The sequence below is a fragment of the Triturus cristatus genome, chromosome 4_1, assembly GCF_964204655.1.
Source record: "Triturus cristatus chromosome 4_1, aTriCri1.1, whole genome shotgun sequence".
NCBI classification, from domain to species: Eukaryota; Metazoa; Chordata; class Amphibia; order Caudata; family Salamandridae; genus Triturus; species Triturus cristatus.
The window spans coordinates 496,117,925-496,143,496 of NC_140585.1; the positions used below are offsets into that span (position 1 = coordinate 496,117,925).

The window sequence follows — 25,572 nt, forward strand, 5'->3', positions numbered from 1 at the left end:
GGAGTCGCCATAGATCCCCCAAGGCCAAAAACGGAATTTTTATTTTTTCGCTAATTTCGCCGATTACGCTTACCGTACGCGTACGGTAAAAAAATATAAAAAAAAAAAAAAGTATCCACACTATCCCCACCCCGTGTGCAATTGGTGCCCGAAGGGCACCAATCGTGCATGGCATAATTAAGCTGCGAAAAACTAAAATATTAAAAAAAAAAATTATCCACACTCTCCCCACCCCGTGTGCAAATGGTGCCCGAAGGGCACCATTTGTGAATGGCTTATAACCAGTGCGAAAAGTTAAAATATTACCTTTCAAAACGAAGTGCATCATATGTCCTCCATGTGCGCACGGTGCGCGAAGCGCATCGTGCGTACATGGCCCATCTAGCGTAACGTGGGCACGGGGTGCGCGTAGCGCACCGCGTGCCCACTGTGCGTGCACGGCACTAACTGCGTAAAGTGGGCGCGCGGTGCGCGAAGCGCACCGCGTGCTCACTGTGCGCGCACGGTGCGCGAAGCGCACCGTGCTCGCACGGAACCAACTGCGTTAAGTGGGCGCGCACGCCACGAATGGCGTAAAGTAACTTAGCATTTAAAAAAACGTACAAATTCACTGAAAAAACCATAGGTTTCACACACGTTATAGTTAGGAATTAGCATTTAAAAAACCTTGCCAATTCACTGAAAAAACCATAGGTTTCACACATGTTATAGTTAGCGGAAATTTTACTGATAAAAAACCAATGAAATTCCCCCGTTATAGTTAGTGCAGGCAACTATAACTCACGCGACCGCAATCTTCTGCTGATGACATATGTGTCTTTATGAAAAAAAAATATTTGTAATATATGTATAGCTAAAAATGTATGGAAGAAGACATGGGCAAATAAGTGTCTAAATACAGTATTAGCATCAGCAGAGGATTGCGGTCGCGTGAGTTATAGTTGCCTGCACTAACTATAACGGGGGAATTTCATTGGTTTTTTATCAGTAAAATTTCCGCTAACTATAACATGTGTGAAACCTATGGTTTTTTCAGTGAATATATATACTATATATGTACCGCGCGCCCACTTTACGCAGTTAGTGCCGTGCACGCACGGTGGGCACGCGGTGCGCTACGCGCACCGCGTGCCCACGTTACGCTAGATGGGCCATGTACGCACGATGCGCTTCGCGCACCGTGCGCACATGGAGGACATATGATGCACTTCGTTTTGAAAGGTAATATTTTAATTTTTCGTAATTTTTATAAGCCATGCACAAATGGTGCCCTTCGGGCACCATTTGCACACGGGGTGGAGAGAGTGTGGATAATTTTTTCTTTTATTATTTTTGTTTAAAATATTCTAGTTTATCATACCTCTGATAAGCCATGTACAATTGGTGGCCTGCCGCCACCAATTGCACACGGGGTGGGGAGAGTGTGGATAGTTTTTTTTTTTTTTTATAATTTTTTACCGTACACGTACGGTAAGCGTAATCGGCGAAATTAGCGAAAAAATAAAAATTCAATTTTTGGCCTTGGGGGGTCTTTGGGGACTCCCTCAACATGGCTATGTGTGTGGGAGCTGTCTAAACAGCCCCTTTACATGTTTTTTGGCTTTATTTTACAACCTAACTCTCAGTGCGAGAGAGAAAATGGCAGCCGCCGCTTCCTGGTTTCGGCAGATTCGAATGTTTACTAAGATCTAAGAGCCAATCAGAATCGCGCTCGCGCACGCCACCGTATGCGTACGGTAAGCGTACCGTAAGCGCACCGTAAGCTGGCTCAGATATATATATTGATTTAAAGGCTATTTTCTCAGAATCTACGGAACAGATTTACACCAAACCTACAAAAGGCACTTCCTTGACCTAAGGACTACCTCTCTGCCAAATTTCTAGTAATTCTGTTCAGCCGTTCGGGCTGTAGCCCTGTCTAAAGGTCCTATGGAAAAATGCATGGGAAAAACGCGTTTTGGGACCCCCCTTTTATCTCAGCCGCCGCTTGACGAATCCCCCCGAGACTTTCAGGGTAGGAGTGGAGCGTAGCGCCCCACCTATTTTGAAAAATTCGCGAGGATTCGTCGACCGGCGCCAAAGTTATTCAAAATAGAATGTTGAGGATTTCCTATGGAAACGTGGTCCTAACTATAACTACCTACTGGCGACCGCCAGTAGGTAATATACATATCACAAGAAAATATATATATATATATATAGACACCAGTCTGCTCTCTTTCTGTGTCCTAGATACAGTCCCTCTGAGAGAAAGGGGTGGGAACAGAGTCCTGGAATTGAGACGACTGGAGTCGAGGATGATAATTCAATATCAGACAATGAAACCTCTGGGCCATAACCTTGACGAAGAACTTGCTGTCCATCTGGGCTAAGATTAATTAATTACATTTAGAGTTTCTGGATTTCCCTCCGCTTCCTCTTCTTCTCTTTCTCCTTTTGTATTAGATGTCATGTCTGCCTAATCTGTTATGTTTGTATGATTTTAATCAAAAATATTTAACTAAAGTTGTGACACTGTTTTTATTATGTGTATTTTTGCAGACTGCCACCATCTTGTGAAACAAAGATTAGTTGTCGAGAGGAACAGAAGAAGAATAAGGATAAACGTTGATGTTCATCTGCATGATGAATTATATGAAGATCATGATCTGAGTATACAATTATGAGGCTATGAGACCTCTCAAGATTTTTTGCCCACATGGGCTAGAACTTTTGTGGACATTAATTCTCCAGGTTATTAGAATGTCAGGGAGATTTGCGCACTGGTGCAGTAAGTGTTTAAACAATCTCGACAATGCAAAAGGCATCGGCACAAGATATATAGTACGATAAACAAATGAGTCGAAATAAGAACACATTGGGTAGCCCCCGTATGCCTGTAGCTTATTTTGGTGAGCATGGCTAGTTGATAAAGTTTTTTTCAATGCTAAAAAAAAAAACGAGAAATCGGACCCGTTTTCACTAAGAGTTAAGATGACTCGAGGGTGCATTATTTTGAAAAATGTATTTTGTTTATTAAACATAAATTACGGGAGAGGGCAGGCAATGTGTTGTGACAAGAATAATCTCTTTTGAACTCGTTATTATGTGGCAAAGTCTGTTTTCACTTTTCTTTACGTGGAAGTCACAGGTCATGTGACTGGTGTTACTTATTTGTCTGTTCCACTATGCCTTAACACTCGTGAACAAGGGAACAAGTTTCCCGAAACGCGTAGAGTTGTTGTTGCCAAATTAAAAACTCTGCCTTAAAAGCATTTGGTGCCGTGAAGCGTTGTTTCTTTTTGGATTGGAGTAATGCAATGCAGATTTGGAATATATATACATATATATATATATATAAATATATATATATATATATTCACTGAAAAAACCATAGGTTTCAGGGGTGTTATAGTTAGCTGGACTTTTCACTTGTACAAAACCATTGAAATTCCCCCGTTATAGTTAGTTCAGCTAACTATAACTCGCGCGCCCGCAATGCACTGCTGATGACGTCACATATTACATCACTCATGACATGGTCAGTGACATCACTCATGACATCACTGATGACATCTCAAATGACATCACTGATGACATCACTGATGACATCATCCAGTGAATGTGTGTTTTTCTGAAAATTAATTATGTTTTATATATGTAAATCTCAAGGTCGATGGAAGAATAAATGGGTATATAAGTGTCTAAATGGATGATTTGTTTTTGAAAAATTGATTGTGTAACTGACTGATTAAGTGTATCATAGTGAATACATGGCTTAGTGAGTAATGTTTAAATATGTAAATATCTGTATCAGTCTCTCACTTTGTGTACAAGTGGCTGCATGGGTTGGTGAGTAGCTACATGGGTGTCTATATAGGTTATTAGTTGGTTTTTTGAGTATCAGTCTGAGTGTCTGCATGGTTCGGTGGGGGGTATTACGTAGTGCATAGGTGCATGAATGAGTGACTCACTGTTTGTATGTGTTGAACACAGCATGTGTGCAGGACTGTATGGGTGGATGAGTGTGTGTATGGGTGTGTTAGTGAGTGAATGACTGTCTCAATAGTGTCTTTATGAGTAACTACATATGTTTTAAACTAGTATATGTGACTATTGGTGTATATATGTGAGTATATGTGAGAGTGAGAGATTGAAAGAGTTCCTGTATGAATAAGTATGTGTTTCTATAAGTGATTGTTTAAAAGACTAAGTATGTGTAAGTTTCCGTAGAAGTAAGTATGGTGGTGTGTGTATAACTGTATATGCAAGTATATGTATGTTTGATTCTTTATTAGCATGAGTGACTATGTGTGTGAGTAACTCTATGGATGAGTGGCATTGTGTAACAGGATGTATAGGTGTATGAGTACATATGATGAGTGAGTACATGTATGAGTGACTGTATAGGACTGTTGGTGAATGAGTGGATGTGTATGTGGATCTTAGAATTACTGAAGAGGTTGTTGTAACTGGTATTGGTATGTCCATTGTTTTGAAAATTTTAGTCTCTATTTTTGAATGTGTGTATCAAAGGTTATATTAGGGTGAGAGGAGGTCTGCCACTCTATCACAAGGATGATGTCATCAGTGATGTCATCAGTGATGTCATTTGAGATGTCATCAGTGATGTCATGAGTGATGTCACTGACCATGTCATGAGTGATGTAATATGTGACGTCATCAGCAGTGCATTGCGGGCGCGCGAGTTATAGTTAGCTGAACTAACTATAACGGGGGAATTGCAATGGTTTTGTACAAGTGAAAAGTCCAGCTAACTATAACACCCCTGAAACCTATGGTTTTTTCAGTGAATTTCTGAGGTTTTTTAAATGCTAATTCCTAACTATAACGTGCCTGAAACCTATGGTTTTTTCTGTGAATTTCAAAGGTTTTTTAAATGCTAATTTCTAACTATGCCTACAGAGATAGGACATGTGAAGAAAGAAGAAAAAATGCACAGAAAGAAACAAAAGAAGTGCAGAAAGAAGCAACAGAAGTCCTCAAATACGAAGATAAGTGCAGGAAGAAGGATAACGTGCAGAAAGAACAAAAAGAAGAGCAGAAAGAAGCCTTGTTGCAAAATCATCCTGTACCCTCAACTTTTTCAGACGGATACTGGTGGTAACTGAGTCTGACTAACCAGTCCTAGAGCCAGTGCTATGTTAAAAGACACTTAGAATACAGTGAAAACACCTACATACACTAGGGAACATTATGCGTTGGGGTCCCCCTGTGATTAGCATGACCTCCTCTGTAAGCCCCTAGTGTATAATAGGGCATGGGGATTAAAACTACCTCTTAAAACAGGCCACAGGGCGTTTTTGCACACGTTAACTCAGGCCCCGTCCCCTCCCTTCACCACTGTGTAAACACGCCCTGTGTCCGTTTGTAGTTGGGAGATTAAGTTCATTTGAATCCTGAGGGTCCCTAGGGTCCAACTAGCCCACTAGGTACCTCCAGTAAGTGCCACAGAGCTGCGTTGCAGAGAGGTGTAAAAAGTGGCACGGCCTGGACCACCTCTCTGCAATGCAGCTCAGTGGCGCTTACTGGAAGCACTTGGTGGGCTAGTTAGCCCCCAGGGGCCCTCAGTATTGAAGGGAAATTATATCCCCAATTTAAAACGTGCCATAGTGCGTGTTTGCACACGTCACCTCAGGCCCCGTCCCCTCCCTTCACCACTGTGTAAACGCGCCCTGTGGCTGTTCTAAGTTGAGAGATTAAGTCCCCCTGAATCCTAAGGGTCCCTAGGGTCAAACTAGACCACTAGGTACCTCCAGTAAGCGCCACAGAGCTGCGTTGCAGAGAGGTGTAAAAAGGGGCTTGGCCTCAGAACACCTGGCTGCAGCGCAGCGCACTGGCGCATACTGGAGATGCCTGTTGGGGGCGCGTTTGCAGAGTGCTGCACGGAGGGGGCATGGCCTCCGGCACGATGCCAGTCTTTTATTTATTTTAGTTTTTTAAGAAGGGGGGCTGTTTGGTTCCCCTTCTTATTCTAATTTATTGGCCCTGATGACCCCATCCCCCAGGGCCAGTCTCCTAATTATATTTTTTTGACCCCAATCCCCAGGGCCGGCCACTGTTTTTTATTATTTTAAAAAAATATATATTTCTAGACACACCTAGGACATGCTGGACAAACCGTACGTACCTATCACCATGACGATTTGCGTGATATTCATTAAAAGGCGACTATGGATGCAATGAATCCACGTGGAATGTATTTACACCACTAGTGAAGCTCTGACATGTCTGATGCCCTACCGTGCCTAATCCTGGTAGACACCCTTGTCGTTTATTTATACAAACATGGGTAGCTATTGACGGGCACATTTAATACACATGCACACCAAGCCATTCAAAGGGGATTCGAAAAAAATTCGACCAAAACTATGCAAGAAACCCCCCTCACGGTTAATAAAACACACATCCACTGCCGGATGTGTAATACTTTTTATTTTACTCTCTGGAAAGGGGACGAACATCACTTGAGAGTCACAGCGTGCTCCTGACAGAGCCCAATGCTGTGTTACACCCACCATTGCCTGCCGAGTGCCACACACCTCTGTGTTGTATTCCACTAGCTAGTGCATATGCTATGACACTCTCTAGCCCATGTGCACTGTAACACCACCCCGTGAATATGTCATGCCACACTTGTCTTCGCACGGGTTATATTGCCCCATCTAACGTGCCTTTCTCGATGCCTATGTTATAACGCACAGTGCTATGCCATACATATTACAATCTGGGATCCATATCTTTGTCACAGTGCATATGCAACGTTACACTCCCCAGCACATATTTTATATTACAACTTTAGAGACTAGTTAGGTTACACAACACTGCCCTGTGCATATTACACTCCAAGGCGCATATCGCATAGCACGCGCTAGTGCCTGTGCTATCTCGCGCTCTCCAATGAATCTGTCATTGCGCACAATGTATTGCATATTATATTTCACGCCCGGTTCATCTTATATCACACTTTTTGGTGCATAGTTTATACCATACACTATATCTAGTTTTCATTTTCAATAGTGCTCTCAGGACTATGTTCTATATAACACTGTGTTCACCTACCCTTTTCACGGGCATTACATTTTGCGATAGGGGGTGGAGGGTCAGGGGGTGTTTCTGCCAAGTGAGCCCGGAGTCACAGTCACAAACGTCCTCTTCTTCCTGAATAAAAGTGAGATTATGCTGCATACTTGTTCATATTTTAAGTAGTTCGCACAGACACAATGTTTTAAAAACAATAAAGTTCCTAATACCCGCCTTCTCTGAACAGTTAGCTTGCTGCCCCATCCCCTTCCTCCCTATCCTCTGTTGTGTGAATCCATGGACTAGCCTCCTCCCTCCTGCCATGCATGGTCTGATGTGCTGCCACTGCCCTCAATTTAGTATGATGTACCAGTCCACTCCTCCTGCCCTCCATTGCCCAATTCTATGCCCCATCATTGACCTCCTGCTTAAACTCTGTGCTTAGCTTGCTGCCCCTATTCTCCTTCCCCCTGCCCTCCGATGTCTTTGTGCATGCCCCTGCTCCATCCTTTTTGCCCACCATGTCCCATGGACCTGCCACTCCTATCTACTCTGAGTGTTCTGTTGAGCTGCCACTCCCCTCCCACCTGCCTAGCATTGTCAGATGACTGTAACCTGTCCCTGCCACCTCCACCCTGCCTGTCCACATGCCATGCCCTATCCTCTTCCTCCTGTCCTACATGGTCCATTGTACTGCCACACCCTTCTGCCCTCCCTGGTCTGTTGTGCTGCAACTGCTCCTCCTGCCTGCCCCGTGTGGTCTGTTGTGAGGTCCCTTCCCCTGAACTTTCTTGTCTGTGCACAGGTCCTGACCCTCCCTTCTATCCTCCATCGTCCTTTGTGCATGCCCCTCCACCCTCCTTCTTGCCCATCATAGCCATTGTGCTGCCACTAACCCTCCCACTTGCCATGCATGGTCTTCTGTGCTGCCATGGCCCCTCCCACCTTCCCTGTGTGGTCAGTTAGCTGCCCCTGACCCCCTCCCACCTTCCCTCCATGGTCTGTGTGTATGCCATCACAGTCTCACTGTTGCTCTTCATGGTGTGTCTTGCTTCTAGTGCCCATCCTGCCTGACCTCCATGGCTATCTTGCTGCTCCTGCCCTGCCCCCTTGCCCCCAGCCCTACTCCCTCCCTCCTGGCTTGCCTGTTCCATTGTAATGCCCCTGATCCGTCCCTCCTGCCCTTTATGGTCTGTTATGCTGCAGCTTTCTCTCCTGTCTGTCTATTATGGTCAGCTAGCTACCATTGCCTCTTGCCCCTCTGTTCTCTGTTGTCCATGTGCATGGTCCTGTCCCCTCCCTCTTGCTTTCTATGGATTGTTGTGCTGCACTCCCGTCCTGCATGCCCTGTGTGGTGTATTGTGCTGCTGCAAACCCTGATGCCTACCCTGCAGGGTCAGTTTGGTGCACCTCTCCATGTCCCTCCTGTCCTCTGTTATCCAAGTCCATGTCCCTATCCCATTTCCTTCCATGATCCAATGTACCATACTTGCGAACATTTTGAACTTGGTAAGAGGGAGATTTTGAAAAAAAACTGGGGTATTGATTTTCCCCTTTGAGTTACATTGAAAAAGAGGATATTGTAGACAGGAGACAGATCAAATAAAGCCCATTTGAGCTTAAAAACATTGGATGTTTCCTGGCTGAATCGGGTCTGTTGGCATGTATAGTTGTACTACCATTGCCTCTTCCTTCTGCCCACAATGGTCTATTACATTGCCACAGCCTTGAAGGAGGGTAGATTTTGTATCACAGGGGGCCCCTGACCCGTTCTGTCCACACCTGAAGTATGAGACCCTTGTCCTTGCCCTGCCAGCTGCATTTGTAGGCCGTATTAAATTGACCAGCGGGTCCTGTGTTGCTATATAATTATCCTGAGACATCCTTACCACTCAGCCAGCATAAAACCCCTGTGTAGGCCCTTCTGTTCAATATGTAGGCCTCTTTGTTAAATTGACCATAGCTCTGCAATTTTAGTGTATAGCAGTCTGAAGGCAGGTCTGCGAGGCCTTCTGATCCAAACTAGTAGCCCCCACCCTACCCGAGTGCTCCGTGCTCGGTAGGGGTGGGCGGAATTTGCGTAATTGCGTTACGCAAATCTCCGCGAAACGGTAAAAAATCTCCGCGAACACGCAGAAATTCCGCGAACACGCGGAATTGCTTGTTCGCGATGCTTTTTTCCTGTTCGCAATTGCTGTTTGCGTGCTCGAGGAGAAATATCTCGCGAACATGCATTTTGGCAACGCGAACAAGCAAAAATTTCACGAAATCGCGGAAAGCAGACTTTTGAGCAATTTCGCGTTCTCCGCGGAACGCGAAATTACGCAATTTCCGCAAATTCCGCGAGCGGAACGGAATTTGCTGCCCAGGCCTAGTGCTCGGTATCAAAGTTCAACATCCCCCTGAAGCTGTCGACATACAGTAGGCTGCATCCTGGACTGGTACTTGCTTCCTGGGCAGGTTTCCCGCTTTTAAGGAAGTGGCAACCGCAGAGCGTCAAGTTAGGAGAACTGAGGAGATTTTATACATGAATATATTGAATTCCCGTACAATACCCATTATTTTCTGCTTGCTCTATGGAACTTACGATAAGCGATTGGCCTGAGAGACTGACCTTTTCACCCAGTCCATTGTCAGCATTAAGTGGGTAAATGACGAAATGTCTGGTAAAATCTGCAGACAAAGCTTTTGGGTAGCATACGTAGGTAGATGTAGCGTGCAAAGGAGCCCACAAAATGATATAAAAAGGGAGCACCCACAGATATCGACGGACTACCTCGCCGTCTGTATGTAGGTTAACAGGCAGTGCAGGTTTTCCCCAAGAGCTGGGAGCTCTTGTCTTCCTTTGCTTAAAATGTCTTGCTCTGCTTTGCTTGAAGTATCTTATTCTATTTTACCTATATGAAATGTCATGTTATGTTTAACCATTGTTCTCTTTACTTTTGCATTTAAAAGATTTTGTATTGTAATTGCAGGAATGCTTGCTCTAAGAGTAAACGTGAGTGTTCCTAGGTAACATTTTCCTTGGTGTAACTTGTTTCTCATGATGCATTTATAGATGTGTTTTCTCTCTCTCTCTGTCAGTACATTAATTGAGATACAGAGAATATTATGACAGCTGTATGATTATCTGGATTCTGTATTTTGTACTTTATGTCTCTATTCTGCGGTTTCTTTGAAGTTGCATCTTCTCATTAAACTGCCATTGTATTCTGCCTCCAATTCCATGTCTCATATGTCTGTTTTCTTCATTTTTGGAGCAAGCGTTCCTAGGCACCCCGGCTCAAATTAAGGTGCCCCTTTTGTCCCTGACTCACTCTCCTGCTCAGTTCTGTGGTGGCTCCCGGGGATCTGGGGACCGCCCCTAGCTTCCTTGACCCGTAATAGATCTTCCCTCCAACAGCCTCTCTTGCAAGTCCTCTATTGTTGGTTTGTTGCCCCTGCCCCCCTTTCCACTGCCCTCCATAGTCTGTTGTGCTTCCACGGCCCTTCCTGCCTGCTCAGTGTGGTTAAATTGTTGCCTTTGCACCCTCCTACCTGCCTTCAATTTTCAGAGTCCGTGCCCCTGGCCTCTGCCTCTCAACAGTATCCTAATGAACAACTAGATTGCTAACATTCTATATTTATTACAAAAGTGTGGAACGCCTGACATCATCTTGATGTAATCAAAACTGTAATACCTAGAGCATTTCCTTTAGAAATTACATATATGAGAGGGTCTTATTGGCATCAAAATTATGGTTAGTGCTCTAAAAGACTAAAATAAGGACATATTTTCTGAGTTTTCAAATAGCGACAAAGCACTTTTAAATTATTTGTTATCTTTATTTTTTTTATCCAGTTGACCACTTGATTAAATGTTGCACTTAGGGGAGAGGATGTGGTGTTACTTCCAGAACTGCAGACTTTGCAACTGGGGAACCAGGTTGAAGTTTCTGCTTCAGCTCGACATTCTGTGATTCTGGTCAAATCACTTAGTCTCCCCATGTCTACAACCAAAATGAATTTGTTCTTGTGTGATGTAACCAATGCTCATGTAAAGCACTCCAATACCTGACAAGTCTGCACTATATAACACTGCAAAAACACAAAATAATAAGTGTTTTGCACACTTCTGTCATTGGGCTATATTTGGGCTACATCTGGGTGATTTTGGGCTACATTTGGGCTCTTTTGTCTCCGGTGGCCATCTTGGGAGATTTATTAGTTATGAAGTTTCCTAATTTCCTCATGTACTGCAGTCTCCTCAGTAGGAAATGCTTTCAGTTTTTTACTTTGATTCCATCATGAAGGTATTCAGATATGTCACTCATTTGCCATAAATTCTGAATGTTAGCACTCTAGTTGCTCATTAGATCACTGTAGTAAAACTACTGCACCATGGAAGTCTGCTCCTGGTATTAAAAGTGCATGTTTCAGTCTGCATGTCAGAATTTTTTAATGAAATAGAAGAGGATTTGAGAAGTCACTCAAAATGTGCCCTAATTTTTCTTTCTGCAGCACTAATCATACTTTTTATGGAAAAATGAACCCCCTCATTTTGTTCCTTTTTAAATTAAATGTTTTAAGAGTTACCACTTTAATCCAAGCAAGATGGCTTCAGGTGTGCCATACGTTTATCATAAGTAGGACTGTTAGCGCTCTAGTAGTTCTTTGGAACACTCTGGGAAGCTGCAGTAGAACACAAAGGAATCAACTGACAGTCTCTGCCCTTGTTGGATGTACATGTTTTACTGAGAATGTCAGACTTCATTCTCACATGACTGAGAAAGATAATGTGAATTTACAGAAAATAAGCTCTCAGTTTAGCCTATAGATCACCTTCCAAACCTCTGTGGTAAAAGCATGAGAAAATATTTTTCTCTCAATCATGATATCCCAGCAGAAGGTTTTTTCACATGGTGAAATCACCTTAGAACATACCACAATTCCTAAAATGAGTATGGTACCATCAACAAATGATTTATAATGTAACTAAAGTCTTAAAACCTTCTATTAACTGCAATGCTTTTTAATGAGGTGCTATCATGTATATTGGTCCCAAGATGGCTGCCAACACTTCTTGGATGAAGTGCTGACAGCCAATCAGATCTCAGGATGAGATGTGTGGTTAGGCTCCGCCCACATATATATATGCTTTTAAATGCTATTTTCTCAGGAAATACTGAACAGATTTACACCAGACCTGCAAAAGGCACTTCCTTGACCTTATGGCTACCTCTCTGCCAAAATTCAAGTAATTCTGTTCAGCCGTTCGGGCTGTAGCTGTGTCTAAAGGTCCTATGGAAAAATGCATGGGGAAAAAGCGTTTTGGGACCCCCCTTTTTTCTCGGCCCCTGCTTGACGAATCCCCCCGAGACTTTCAGGGTAGGAGCGGAGCGTAGCGCCCCACCTATTTTGAAACTTTCGCGAGGATTCGTCGACCGGCGCCAAAGTTATTCCAAATAGAATGTTGCGGATTTCCTATGGAAACAGGGTCCTAACTATAACTACCTACTGGCGACCGCCAGTAGGTAATATATATATATATATATTTCTTTTTTTCTGATGACTCACTGTCAACTGTAGTAGAACAGTGAATGAAAGAGATTCAAGTGCCTTTACTGGAACTGCTGCCCTTGGAGCAGAGAGATCAGCACGTCAACCAGTAGTAACTTTAGGTATTGTCAGATCGTTTTTTTATAAAGTGTGGCCCCCATCTCTGTAACCTATACTAGAATATAATGCACCAAGGTCTGTGATAAAAATAACTATTACTGAATTCACACCAAGATATGTGAATGAATCCGATTATGAGATGATTTATATTTGTGGAGAAGCACAAAAGAGTCCCAACAATGAAGTTAAATTATGGAACCAGATTTCCGAGAGTTTAGAGATAAAAAATGTTGCTGTGGATTTATGATCATCATTATTATATCGTTTTCATATATATTAGCTCTCACATTTCTTTGTAGTTCTCCCTCCCTTTCCCCTTTCACCCCCTTTTTTCCCTGAGCTATCCAACTATTTATATACGAATATTTATGTATGACTATATATATTTATTTCATATTTATATGCTTCTCTCCATTAACATGTGGCACATGTTACAAGCATTCTCTATTTCTTATTAATTCACTCATCTTTTTCTTGTAGAATTACAGATGTTACAATTGTTCTTATGATGAAAGTTTCTGCAAAATTGTCAATAGAAAATTACAAAACAAAAAATAAATGTTGCTGCCACGCAATCAAATCAATTTTTCATATAAGTCATAAATGTCATGGCAAATTCTAGAACGAAAGCTGACCCCTGATACACAGATGAAATGGAATCACAGGGAAGCTTTGCTCCCTTCACATGTGCTGCTTATTGCTCAATGAACATCTTGGCGAGATCTCATGTTTAGGAAGCACTGAACGTGTAGCGGCCCTCGCACCTCCCCAGCACATAACGGAATCTCCCTTGCCCTTTTACAGCTCTCAAAAGATCAGCAAGGTAGGCACGTGCACAAACTGTCAGTCAGCCAGCCAGGGCCTCACTGAAGGGATGCACCCGCAGTTGTGCCAGCCTTTTGCTAGGGCGACGTCTAGTCGCGGGCGGCATGACTAGCAGGTGGAGGGGCGGGTGTCGCGTGGGAACTGGTCACACGGGGGGGTAATTTTAACTTTTTTATTTTTTTATTTAAGTTAACTTCTTCGCTGGCCTGCTCCTGCGTTGTCCCTTCTTCTACAGGAAGAAGGCAGCCTTCCTCCCATCCCCTCCCCTAAGCCAATCACAACACTGCAATGGCAGCATTGTGATTGGTTGGGACGCCAACCAGTCATGTGCCTATGGGAAGGCCATTTTCTCCATGTAGGCTGGCAGAGTACGCATGATTGGTTTGGTCGGCCTCAGAGGGCCGACCAAACAGTCAGCGCCCTCAGCAGTGTGCAAGCCACTCCGCCCCTGCCCTAGAGCAGCACCGCCCACCCGCCCGCCCCCAACCAAACACTTCTGCTTTCTTGCACTGCGAAAGTAGAAACATAAAATGGTCGTTTTATGTTTCTGCTTCTTGAACTGCAATAAAGCAGTGAGGCGATGCTCCTCCACCCTAGTGGAGAGGCCGCCCCTGGTGACATCATGTCCCAGAAGGTCAAGCATGCAGTTTGAGATCTCACGCATCAGTGGGTGTTTTCAAGCTTCCTCCTCAATTATTGGGGATGCCAGCCATCCAGCATCACAATTGGACTATGCTCAGCGCGCGCTTAGTTTACAAGTAACATGGAAATATTGTGTGCGCTTGTTCTTGCATGCTGGTACTTCTTATGAAATATGGTGAAGTCCACAGAATATTGGTGTGCTGTCATTAACTGCTCTATAAATCCACCCCATTCTGTAGAGACACCTCTTATCAACTGACCTCTTATACCAGGACCCTTTGCATTAAGCTGTACCATCTCCAAGTCTTAAGTCGTCATGCAAATCTCGTTTTTTCAAACTCCTTCACAAAATGAATGACCCTTTACTTTACCCAGTACCATATGTAATACATTTTTCACTGGGTGACATGCTTCTGTGGCACTAAGAATTATGCTGCTCCTGGGTGGCTTGTGCTTTTTTAGTACTTGATATTCTGCACAGTGAAGAACAACTAACAGTCACAAATAATGTTTTCAAAATGATAAATTACAAAAAGGTCCCTAGTGGCACTTTTGCACCACTGGAGCATCACTTTTTTGATGCTTTGGTGGCTCAATGCGCCACAGCATATTTTCATGGCCTTGTAAACATGTGCCCCTTTCACGCAGAACACTGCATGGGTGTTCCCGTGCAACACCCGTGGAATCTGAAGCATTCCCAGATTTACATGAAATTGTCAGATTCTAGCGCCACTACAGGGGTTGCGTTAGGGAGGCACAACGAGGATAAATATCCTTAAAACACTTCTTGTGATTGTTTTTGTGCAGGAAGGTGTTCTTTCCTGCACAAAAACAATCACCCCTACAACGCAGACCATAGCACATGGGTGCCAGTGTTGGTGCATGGCAGCTCGTTGTGCACTAGCGTAGGGGAAAAGGACAGGCATGCGCTGTATTTCATAGATATGTCGCATTCCTGCTCTTTTCTTTTGGTGCAGGGCAGTGCATCAAGATTCCTTGCAGCACTGACCTGCGCCAAAACGTTGTAAATGTGGCCCCGAGTTTGCAATTGTGCCAACATGTACTTTGCATTATTACAGCTTTGTGTGGTGAAAATCCCATGTTCTTGGAATTATGATTTAACTCACCAAGCATGTGATGACATTTATTCTTCCTAATTACCACACCTCCTACATATTCCACCATGTGCTGTATAGTTTGCAGATTTAAAAAAACTTTGTTTCTTCTCAAACAAAGTGAAAGTTCCCAGGCAAAGCAATACAAATGATGCAGGATCAGACCATTTGCAAAGGTTAGTCATCTTTCAGTTGCTGATACCTGTATTGAAGTCTTAAACGCATACCCATAGGTGAAAACTTTGGCCAAACAGCATAAAAATAGCAAATCAATACTGCCACAGAATGTGCCACATTAAGCTGCACAATTGCCTTTTCTAGACCCATAACTTAGTCAATTTTGTAACATCGTTTTTAACCCCATTGCCACATTATACCGGTGGCCATGGCTATGCGTCATCTGGGGAGTAACTTCATTAATGTAATCTACCAAAAGTGGTTTGATTTACTGAGCTTCCAATCTACAGTTGCAAACGTGTCAATTACAGGATGCATGAGTGGTGCACAATTCTTACCGTAAGACGCAGGATCAGCTACATGTTCCTGCATAAAACACCCGAAGCCAGAGAGGTTGGTCGTCACACTGGGTATCCCCATCACTGTGCACTCAGCTGTTGAACAGAAGACAGGAATATTATTTATTGGTTATTCCATTTTATCTTATTTATGTATACATTTATTTATGATCTTTATAAAGCACAAGCACACACCAGAAGATATCTCAGACCTGGTAAAAACACATATCTCAAATTAACAGCTGAATATGTAGAAAAAAACAAATCCTTTTCAACTAAGCTTGATCAGCATCTGAAATTTCAGTAATGACTTCACATTTTATTTTGGGATTGAAGGAAGTTCCACAGTTTTGCAACATCTACAAAGAAAGATTTGCCTGCCAGTGTTGATCTACGAAATGTGGGTACATTTACCGGTAAAACCTGTTTTGATATCAGTGTTATGTCAACAGTACTCTATTATGGAATACTGAGGATGGATGGAATGTGCAATGTGTGATGATAGATGACAGAATTGTATAACAAATGAGTGGAATCTCTAAGGCAACGGTTATGCAGACTCTGATGGTACTTTGTGACGGTTGTCCCCGTTTGTACTTGTCTGCTTCATATATGGATAAACCTGAACCTGCGTGGTGGAATTCTTCATAACAAAATTGGCGACGAGTTGGAGGACATCATGGAAGAAAGGAGCAGGCAGAGAATGGTTCACAGTGGCGATATTCATGGGAGAACAGACAACCATGGAGACAGCAACGCATATTTATCATCGGTGCACATACAGTGGCGAAATCAAGTGCAAGTGACTCACTACTGAGCTTATTCTATATGACGCTGTTAGTATCGGTGTCCGCTGTCTTTGTTGATCTTGACTCGTGCGCCTACTACCGTTAAACTGGCCACGTGACTGTGAATCTGTAAGCAGCTACCACTTCACGAGCTTGTGACGTGATTGCACGAGGCTTAACAGGAGAAATGAGGTGGGGCAGAAGAAGTGATTACTCACGCATTTGGCGGCCATAATGAACTGGGATGCAAATGACACCATCGGCACAACATGATGGTGTAAGCAGGTGTCCATCTTGGGTGAAGTATCAATGCTCGCTATAGTTGTTTTTAAAACAGCTGACAAATCCTTAGTTATGTTGAGACCTCCAATAGGCATAAGTCATGTACCTAATTGCCCATTGGAGTGCGTAGCTACTTAGAGAAATTAGTAGTGCACTCCCTGTAATAAGTGTATTGAAACACTTTCTGAAAACAATTTTTACTATGTGCTACACTGAAGCGTATACTGCCTGCCATTCATAATTTACATGAATTTGGAAAGTCAAGTAACTGGACTTGAACACAGTGTGCACTATCACCAAAATCTGTAAAATACATTTTTCAATATTTTTTTACATTAATACAAACCTTTTCAGACCTTTTTACCATTATTCATTTAATTGTCACAAATAATACCAATATTAACATTCATTATTGTAAATCCAACTGTGTGAACCAATTACATGTTTTCTGCTTTCTTCTGCAAGAGTACAACATTAGATCATAAAACAATAATTGATCATTATACCCAATGCATTTGGGGATCTAGTCCCTTCTTCAGGGACTCGTCTGTAAGAAAAAATAATAAGTACAGGGGTTGGCATCGAACATTGCATAACATTAATTGCAAAACAAATTTATGTTCTTTAAGTAATAATGATCACTCTTTTGTAAAGGCCTCAAGTCTCTGTGAACTTTCAGAAATTAAAAACTGCGTGGAGCTCATGGTCAGAAAAGTAACAAGTGAAATAACCATGCAAATCATGTTGAAGTGCCACGTAAAAGGATTAGAAACCAAACCAGTGTGTATCGTGACTCTCCTCATAATAATCTACCTGTGGACAACAGTAAAACAATTTTGAGTAGACACTACACAGGTGAACTGCCATATACAATATATAATAACTGCTACAGTGCAATTCATGATATAATGATTGAACACAAAACAACTAACCCGTGGATAGAAAAACACCACACTTTTTTCTCAGTGATCACAAAACTAAAGAAATCATGTGAATGGAATCCCCTACTAAACACCCATATGTGCTGTACTTCCATATGCTTACTCAAAAATCCAAAGTTAATGCAGCTCCACCGTTCTGTCATGTGATTATCCTGCCACAAATATGTGAACATATAAACATAACGTTACCCTTAGGTGCACCCGATGTTTTGAGCTGTTAACAGGTCAAGGTAAACCCTTAATCATCTTACTTGAATTGTGACAAGTACTCTAATTATCCAAATATATTTGTTGGCCGCACAAATGCATCCTGATCTATATTGCAAAATAAAAAGCCGATCAGCAAGAGTTGTCTATTACCATGAATCCTAGCACACTGCCGCTGTTTAACTTGCGTTATCGGAAAATCGACTTCATACCTCAAAATATATCCTGCCGCATCTCAACTCCAGCAGTCTAAAAACGCCAGTGTCGACCTTGTAAAACCTCCTATTATCCATTCAAATATATATCGATGGATCGTGAACATAAAAGACGGACCTTTTTGAAACCTAGCATCGTTTCACAGTGCATTTGCGCTATTTTGGAATAGTATACATATAGACTATAAAGATCACATGCTACTAATTTATGCAATGATGATTAACGCAATCTACTGGAATGTGTCCTACCTCTTCTCAACTCCAATGAACAAACAAAGAATATTTACCACCTCTTAGGACCTGCCACGTTCCATTCCCAATTATGTAAGCAGACCATCGATAGTAACGATGCACTATTTCATCCAACATCACTGTATTCCAATGATCACATGTCATACTGGAGTGGTGTTGCAGTTGACAACAATAATCAATACTCCGAAAATGTGCGACAGTAATCTGTATCAGAACCGCTTTTATTCTTGTTCGTGAACAGGGTCATCTGCATTACCGTGAGTGAACAGCGATTATCTCACTCCCGTGTGTTTACTGTACTAGTACTCCCATAGTGATGGGCATGTATTCTTCATATCATGCTGACATGAATGTGCTTTTTCAACAAAAAATTTGTGGTAATGAATAACCACTTGATTTAGCCGGAGTGTATTAAAGCCTCCATGCAAATGAGGGAATGCCCCCTGAAGATAGCGCTGATGCTTTATCCGCAACAGCGCTATCTGTATTACAGAAGGGGCCGCACAAGCATCTGCGGCTCCTTTTGTAATACCAAGGTGCCCCGGGGGCATGCAAAGCGGGCGCAAATGCCCGTTGCACCCTCAGGTTACTTATGTAATACGGCCCCAGATATTAAGCACAAGACAACTGCCTTGTACAAGCCCAGGAGCAATGGTATGGTTGAGCGCTTCAACCGAGTTATAAAGAACACTATTCAGTGTGCTGTAAAAACAAAGATGGATGGGAGGTTCAGTGGAAGAAGATGGGTTGGGAGTACAGAGTATCGGTCGGTGCAGCCACTGGGTATTCACCTTTTGTTTTAAGAAGAGGGAGAAACCCAAGGACCAAGTACACACCAGGATGGTTATTCAGATCCAGTATTGTACAGTGGTCAGAGGAGCCAGTAAAAGGGAGGTTGGAATCAGTGCAAACTAAAAGAAAAGATTGGCTTGAAAATAAACATGCAACAAAAAACAAAACAAATTGAAATTGTAGTGGGACAATGAGTAAGAGTAAAGAAATCCTATAAGGTTCCAAAAGAAACAAGCATTTGCAATGCAATAGGTCTCGCATTTGCAAGAGTTTGAGCTATTGGCTTTGTAAATGACAATGCCTTTTATTTATGTGTTGGTTTTGAAAACAGATAAACTTAAGGCATTTTACAATGGCAATAGCTTAAACCCTCGTGAATGCGAGACCTATTGCATTGCAAATGCTTGTTGTGCTGTTGTTGTTGGTGTGATATAGCTTCGTTCGTTCCACGGGTGTGGTGCGTTTTCTTTTTTCCATTTTTGATGTAGAAAGTTGTAGAAACACTGCAGCAAATGTATAGCTGAGTGGATGACGTTCTACATGTGATGGTGGAGTGTGGATGGTGAACGGTTGATGAGCGGTATCGGCCATGTATGAATCTGGGTTGTGTTGATTTCCATGTTTCCTGCTCGTCAAGCGCGCAAGTTTACAAGAGTGCGTGGGGCAGGTATGTCGCGATTAGCAGGGAGGGTGGTTTTGGTAGGTGATGCAGGACTTGGGGACTACAAACCGTTAGTGGGGTAGCATGATGTCTACGAGATGCCCAGTGGGCCAGGTGGTGATGACATACTTCAGAATTTCATGAACAGTTGAAAATATATGAATGGTTTAGACCCCGTGGTGGTTTTGGTATAATTTTGAAAATCAATACAATCGTCAGTCTATTTGGCAGCTATGGGGTAAGACGGGGTACCTTAAAAGGAGATGGGCAGGGTTTATGAAAGGAGCAGGTTTACGGCGCCTCGGAGCGCCCTTGCTATCAGCAACCTGAACTAGGACATAGCCGCAGACGCAAATGCATGTTTATTGAGACCTAAATATTCTTCAGAGCAATAAATGTTGGCTGCGGATGTTGGTTGCACCAATCCTTAATGGGCCTGTGTTAAGCAAGGGTTATTGCAGGATCCGTAGTCGGAATCTAACAATCTAATGCCATTAAGATAAGGGGGCGGGCCCAAGAGGCTGAACGTGAAGTAATCTGCATCCCGACCTCCCCGGGCCGCGGCAGACTCCGCAGAGCCAGCAATAATGCCATTTCCTAGTCCTGTGATCGTGACAGTGATATCACCCAATCAGAGACGTCTTAGGCCGCATTGAAGGTTTTATGCAACCCTGTGCAGCGTGACGGTGATATACCCCAATCAGAGATGTCTCATTCCGCACAATGAATTGTATATGCTCTCATGGGTGTGCAATGGCAAAACAAACCACGTTACACAATTGGAGCGCGCCGACGTCTACGAATGATTGAACTTGTCCCTGTAAAACACCCAGGGGAACTCGTTCAATTATGAACAATTTGTAAAGTGTAAGCTGCTAATAAAATGCTTTCGTGCAAGGTCTCTCAGTTACTTTCTGCTGTGCAGGCAGGACACAGACAATTACACACAACATGCGGAAAGAAGCACGTCTTCAGTGCACAGGAGAAGGGTCAAATGCAGGGGATGAGATATAACACGCACAGGTTTCGTTTTCTTAGTATTTTTTACGAGATTCAGAGGCGCGCGTTAGACCCGGGGCACTGTTGGATATGTGCCTTTGACGCACTTTGCCTGTTTCAAATTTCAGTTGACCAGTTGCAAATGGTTTCTGCTGGGCCCACTGGTGTCATGGTGTATTACAGACTGGACAATAAATGAGCAGCGCGGAAACAGGAGAGGGTTAAATAAAATGCCGAATGAAAGCAGCAGCGCTATTGAGCACCAGTAACCCGGGCAAAGATGCAGGTGTCTTCGACTGGGTTTGTTTCCTACTTAATTAAGGAATAAATCACCAAAAACGGGGAATTGAAACCACGCCTCCAGTTTCCAAAGCTATATATTTACCATTCTGGGGGCTCGAATATTTACATCTTTTAGATTCCTAGATAGCAATACGCCTATAACATGGGATTGTTCTCAGTGTAATAAATCTGAAATCCTAGAGTTAGCTTATATTTTCAAAACCACATTCTGCAAATGCATTTTTTTCTACACTGGAAAAAAAAGCATTTTAATACGAGGCAATCCATGTGACTTCATCCCGCACAGCCATCCCTTGATTTATCTACAGCCTGGCTTATGCATTGATGGTGAAAAATGCATAGCAAGCATTTGCGAGTGTCTTCAAAGGATTAGTGCGAGTCCCCTACATCTGCAATGGGCACCGCATTTAAACTGCTCCAGGGAACACCCAGGTTCCGAATCCTATTGGGCACAGAATGCATTGAGATGTTACTGCCGCCTGGCAGAATATCCCCACTCGTATAGGCCATCGATGCACCGAAAAAACTGCAGAGGCTGTTTCCGCAATAAGGCTCTGGGATTTGCAGCCGCAGCTGACTTCTTTTGCCAAAGGAAGTTTCTCTTAGTTGAGCAAAAGTAGCTTACAAGCTCCAAAAATATAAAACACTGAATGCCAATAACTCAAACAATTGAAAAACTATTTGAAACTAGTTAACCAGAATTTCTGACATAATCAAAACTAAAACACACGAATGTACACTGAGATTGTTTAAAATGCTACATATACATTTCACCCGAGTACTGTTTACTATTGAGCACACAACTCTAGTAAATTCTTCCCACGCGTTTTTGCACATTTTTACCTATCTAATTATCACATGCCTTTTTCTGGTGGTTTTGTTATATTAAGTTTACGACGCAGAAATATGCCGGAAAACTAAAAAATTGATTTTTGTGGCTTGCACGGTTCCCAGTAAGTTTCTTTTTGCGGTGAAGCCTACGTTTGCATTATGCAGTTTTACTGCGCCTTAAATGAGGGCTTACATCAGCACGAAAAGTAAAACCATTTTACCATGGTATATCAAATCCATCATCTTGGTGAAAGTTGGTAAAATTCATTTGCCATGCGTTTGTATTTTGCGTGCCACTCAAAATAATCCCCAAATATCTGGTGAAAGACAATTGACCTCTTCTTAAGTACTTGCAGTGGTGAGACTGGTTCATCTCAGTGGTTGCTAAATATGCGATAATAACAATGTAAAATGGAATACGACGAACACTGTCCTATTCAACATTCTTAAACTGTCTTGTTGGATCTATTCTGAAACAAGCAGAAAGTGGGATAAGGGAGGGGGTGGCAAATGGTGTGCACTTTCACGGCCGCTTTGATGTTCTCAGTGGCCGCGTGGCTCACTGAGAACATCAAAGCGGCCGTGAAATGATCACGCAGGCTGCCAAATGGTGCGCGCGCCCGGCGCACATGCACTGTAGTTGGCGGCCTGAAAGCACTAGTTTGCACTTTCAAATGCCCCGTTTACAAAAGCTCTCGCGAGAGCAGCGCCAAAGCGCTGGCTCAGGCGAGACCTAAAAAGCAGGTTCTATGAGCTAATGGAAGTCATGAAAGTGCTGAACAATGCTATATGGCTAACTGATGGAAGGGTGTGGAACTTAAAAAGAATAGCTAAATGTTCTGTTCCGTCTTCCACAAAAAATTATATTTTGGATGAAGGGTTTGCAGTGGATGGGGTGTTTGATGAGAATAAGGACAGAAACGTTATTGGAGATGCTGGACCTGTACATGATGGTGCACCTACTATTACAGACATAGAGGTTGCTGACAATGAGTCGTCCTCTCAAAAGTGTGGTGACATAAAGTCTTTCTCTTAAGAATGGAAACCTTCTAAAGGGATGTTGCGGATCAAACCCCCCAGTGTTAATATGGGAAATGCAGATACATTTACCAATAAAACCTAGTTTGATGTCAGTGTTATATCAAACATACTGTATTATAGAACACTAGAATACTGAGCATGGTGGAATGTGGAATGTGTGCTAATGGATGGGAGAATTGGATGACAAGTGTGTGGAATCTTTAGGGGAATAAATCTCTCTTACAGTCAGTGGCTTGTTTTTTTAACTGATGTATATTTGAGTATCACAGTCATACATTTGGAAACGCATCTAGTACAGTTTAAAAAACAGTAGACATGAAAGGTGTGAGCGCAGTAGTACAAGTTACCACTTGTGAATATGAAACCCTTTACCCAGCCTGTATTTGATGATAGCTTTCATTGGCAGCATTATTTTCATAACTGATTGTGGCTTTTCTTCTTATTTAGATTCTTCATGAATGAATGAATGAATGCTTTATTTTTAAGTTAATTAAAACTTACAATATGACACAATTAAATCACCTTATGACACATCATCAATAAATGGCATTTTAAAACCATCTTCAAACAGTTAAACACCTTCAGAATACATGCAAAGCTTCAAGGTAAGAGCTATTGACAAGGGCACCAATCTACAGTTATTACATTTCATAGATCTTATTGCACTTATTTAGTCCCATTGTACCAAGGGTATCGTACTAACACAGTTGTTGGTTAAACCTAAATTTTATTTGTGCAAACTAGTCAATAAGGTGCAAAGTGCCCTTGATGGAATCCTCTGTCATCCTGATACTAAATATTAATCGTAGTTAAAACCATCATATTTAATGCATTCACTCGTACGCCAAAGCTAATTATAAGGGCACCAATCTACAGTTTTTACATATCATAAGCCTAGTTGCCCTTGTTTAGTACCATTGCACCTAGAGTATGCTACTGACACTGTTGATAGTTATACAACAATTTAATTTGTGCAAGATAATCATTAAGAAAGTGTGACATGCCTTTGATGGAATCCCTTTGCATCTTTATACTATATATTGATCATAGTTAAAACCATCATATTTAATCATACATCAAGAAAGTCCATTGTGCAAAATAAAAATGAACTCATTGTAGCTACACCTCATACATTCTAGCTTGTTTAGTCGCTTCCGGTCAGGTAGTATGTGTTTCTTCTATTCCTCAACAAATTGATCTTATTGTCTTGGCAGTAAATTTCTTTTAGGGGTCTGAAATCTGTTCTTTTGATTCTGTTTCCTTTTCCCAGCTCATCTTTTGTCTTATCCATTGATTTCTATAAAACATGTTTTGGATGTGTGTTTTGGGTCCTGAAGGATAGGTATATGTTGTAGTTGAATTTATATGTCTACAGTTTATATTTTGATGTTCTTTATTTGGTGTTTTTTTCTAAGATTGTATCTGTATTGTTACTTTGATGAATCTCATAGCATAATATTAACTAACTCAACAAAAGGAATGAAAGGCTGGTGCATTAACCTGATGAGTTATCTTGCAATAATTACACCACTGAGGAAGGAAGATTAAAATGCAGTTGTGGTTCCAAAGGGCCCAGTGTTTGTCCAATATAAGTCACAAATACAATATATTAATTACTTCTCTTAAGCGTCCCTGAAGCAATCACCACAGGCTTGACTGCAGGGCCGGCTCTACCGTGGTGCGACCGGTGCAGCAACACCTGCCGCTCAGGGCTGGACTGGAAACCAAAATGGGCCCTGGCAAACTGCTTGGCCAGCCCCCCTGTTTGCTAGGGTTGGTTTCGGTCGATTTTGATAAAGGGGGACGATATTGCCGACCTCGGGAACAAAAACAGCCCCCGAGAGGCCCAAAACCGGCCCCCACCCTGGCGGCCAACCGGGGAAACTCCCGGTGCCCGCTACGTGCTGACTTCTCAGGGAGCTGTGTTTAGGAATAACACAGGTTTAATAAAACACACCTGCTGCAGAGTTTCTTGTGCTTTTGGCTGTTTTTTAAGGCAACAATGAAAATGTCAAGATAAATGGTGACTAATGTTCCTGCTGGAGAGCGATCCTGTTTTGTCTAGTGGCAGTTTCCCTACTGATAAAGCAGCAACGTGTACCAACCAAATCACTGTACTGTATGTGTCTAGATCAGTAGGTTACTGCTTTTGTCACAAATATCCTTTTGTTACTTACAGTTCCTAAGTACTAACTCTAATACAGCACATTGAGCGATGAACTGTCATCTAAGAGCTGCATGCACGCTGCCATGGTATAACAACGTGGTTTTCCCCCTGTCTTTCATTATCCTAATGTTGCTAAAAAGGGGTAATTTGGGTTCATTCTTATCAGTAAAGCCAATCCCTGTGGTACGTCTTAAATCCTGTCATTGTGCTTCTCTAGACCAAACACTCTTAAAATATGCTGCCTACTAGTATTGGTGACATGTGACTCCTACACCTTGTCGTCTTCATTGTCTTATGCAACATTTCCTCAGGACT

General features: G+C 42.4%; 1 protein-coding gene and 1 long non-coding RNA gene across 3 annotated transcripts in view; one reads left to right on the forward strand and one right to left on the reverse strand.

Moving 5' to 3' along the window:
* Positions 1–3,254, forward strand: part of LOC146855146 (uncharacterized) — a 44,315-nt gene extending 41,061 nt beyond the window's left edge. Inside the window, exon 2 of the long non-coding RNA XR_014981282.1 lies at positions 2,542–3,254. This is a non-coding gene — a long non-coding RNA (uncharacterized LOC146855146). The remainder of the gene's footprint in view (positions 1–2,541) is intronic.
* The window catches only part of GYS2 (glycogen synthase 2), a 528,148-nt gene that overhangs the window by 72,231 nt on the left and 430,345 nt on the right, over positions 1–25,572 (reverse strand). For both annotated transcript variants that reach the window (XM_085652724.1, XM_085652725.1), the window contains one exon: positions 15,779–15,874. In XM_085652724.1, the coding sequence (XP_085508850.1) occupies positions 15,779–15,874 (96 nt within the window). The remainder of the gene's footprint in view (positions 1–15,778; positions 15,875–25,572) is intronic.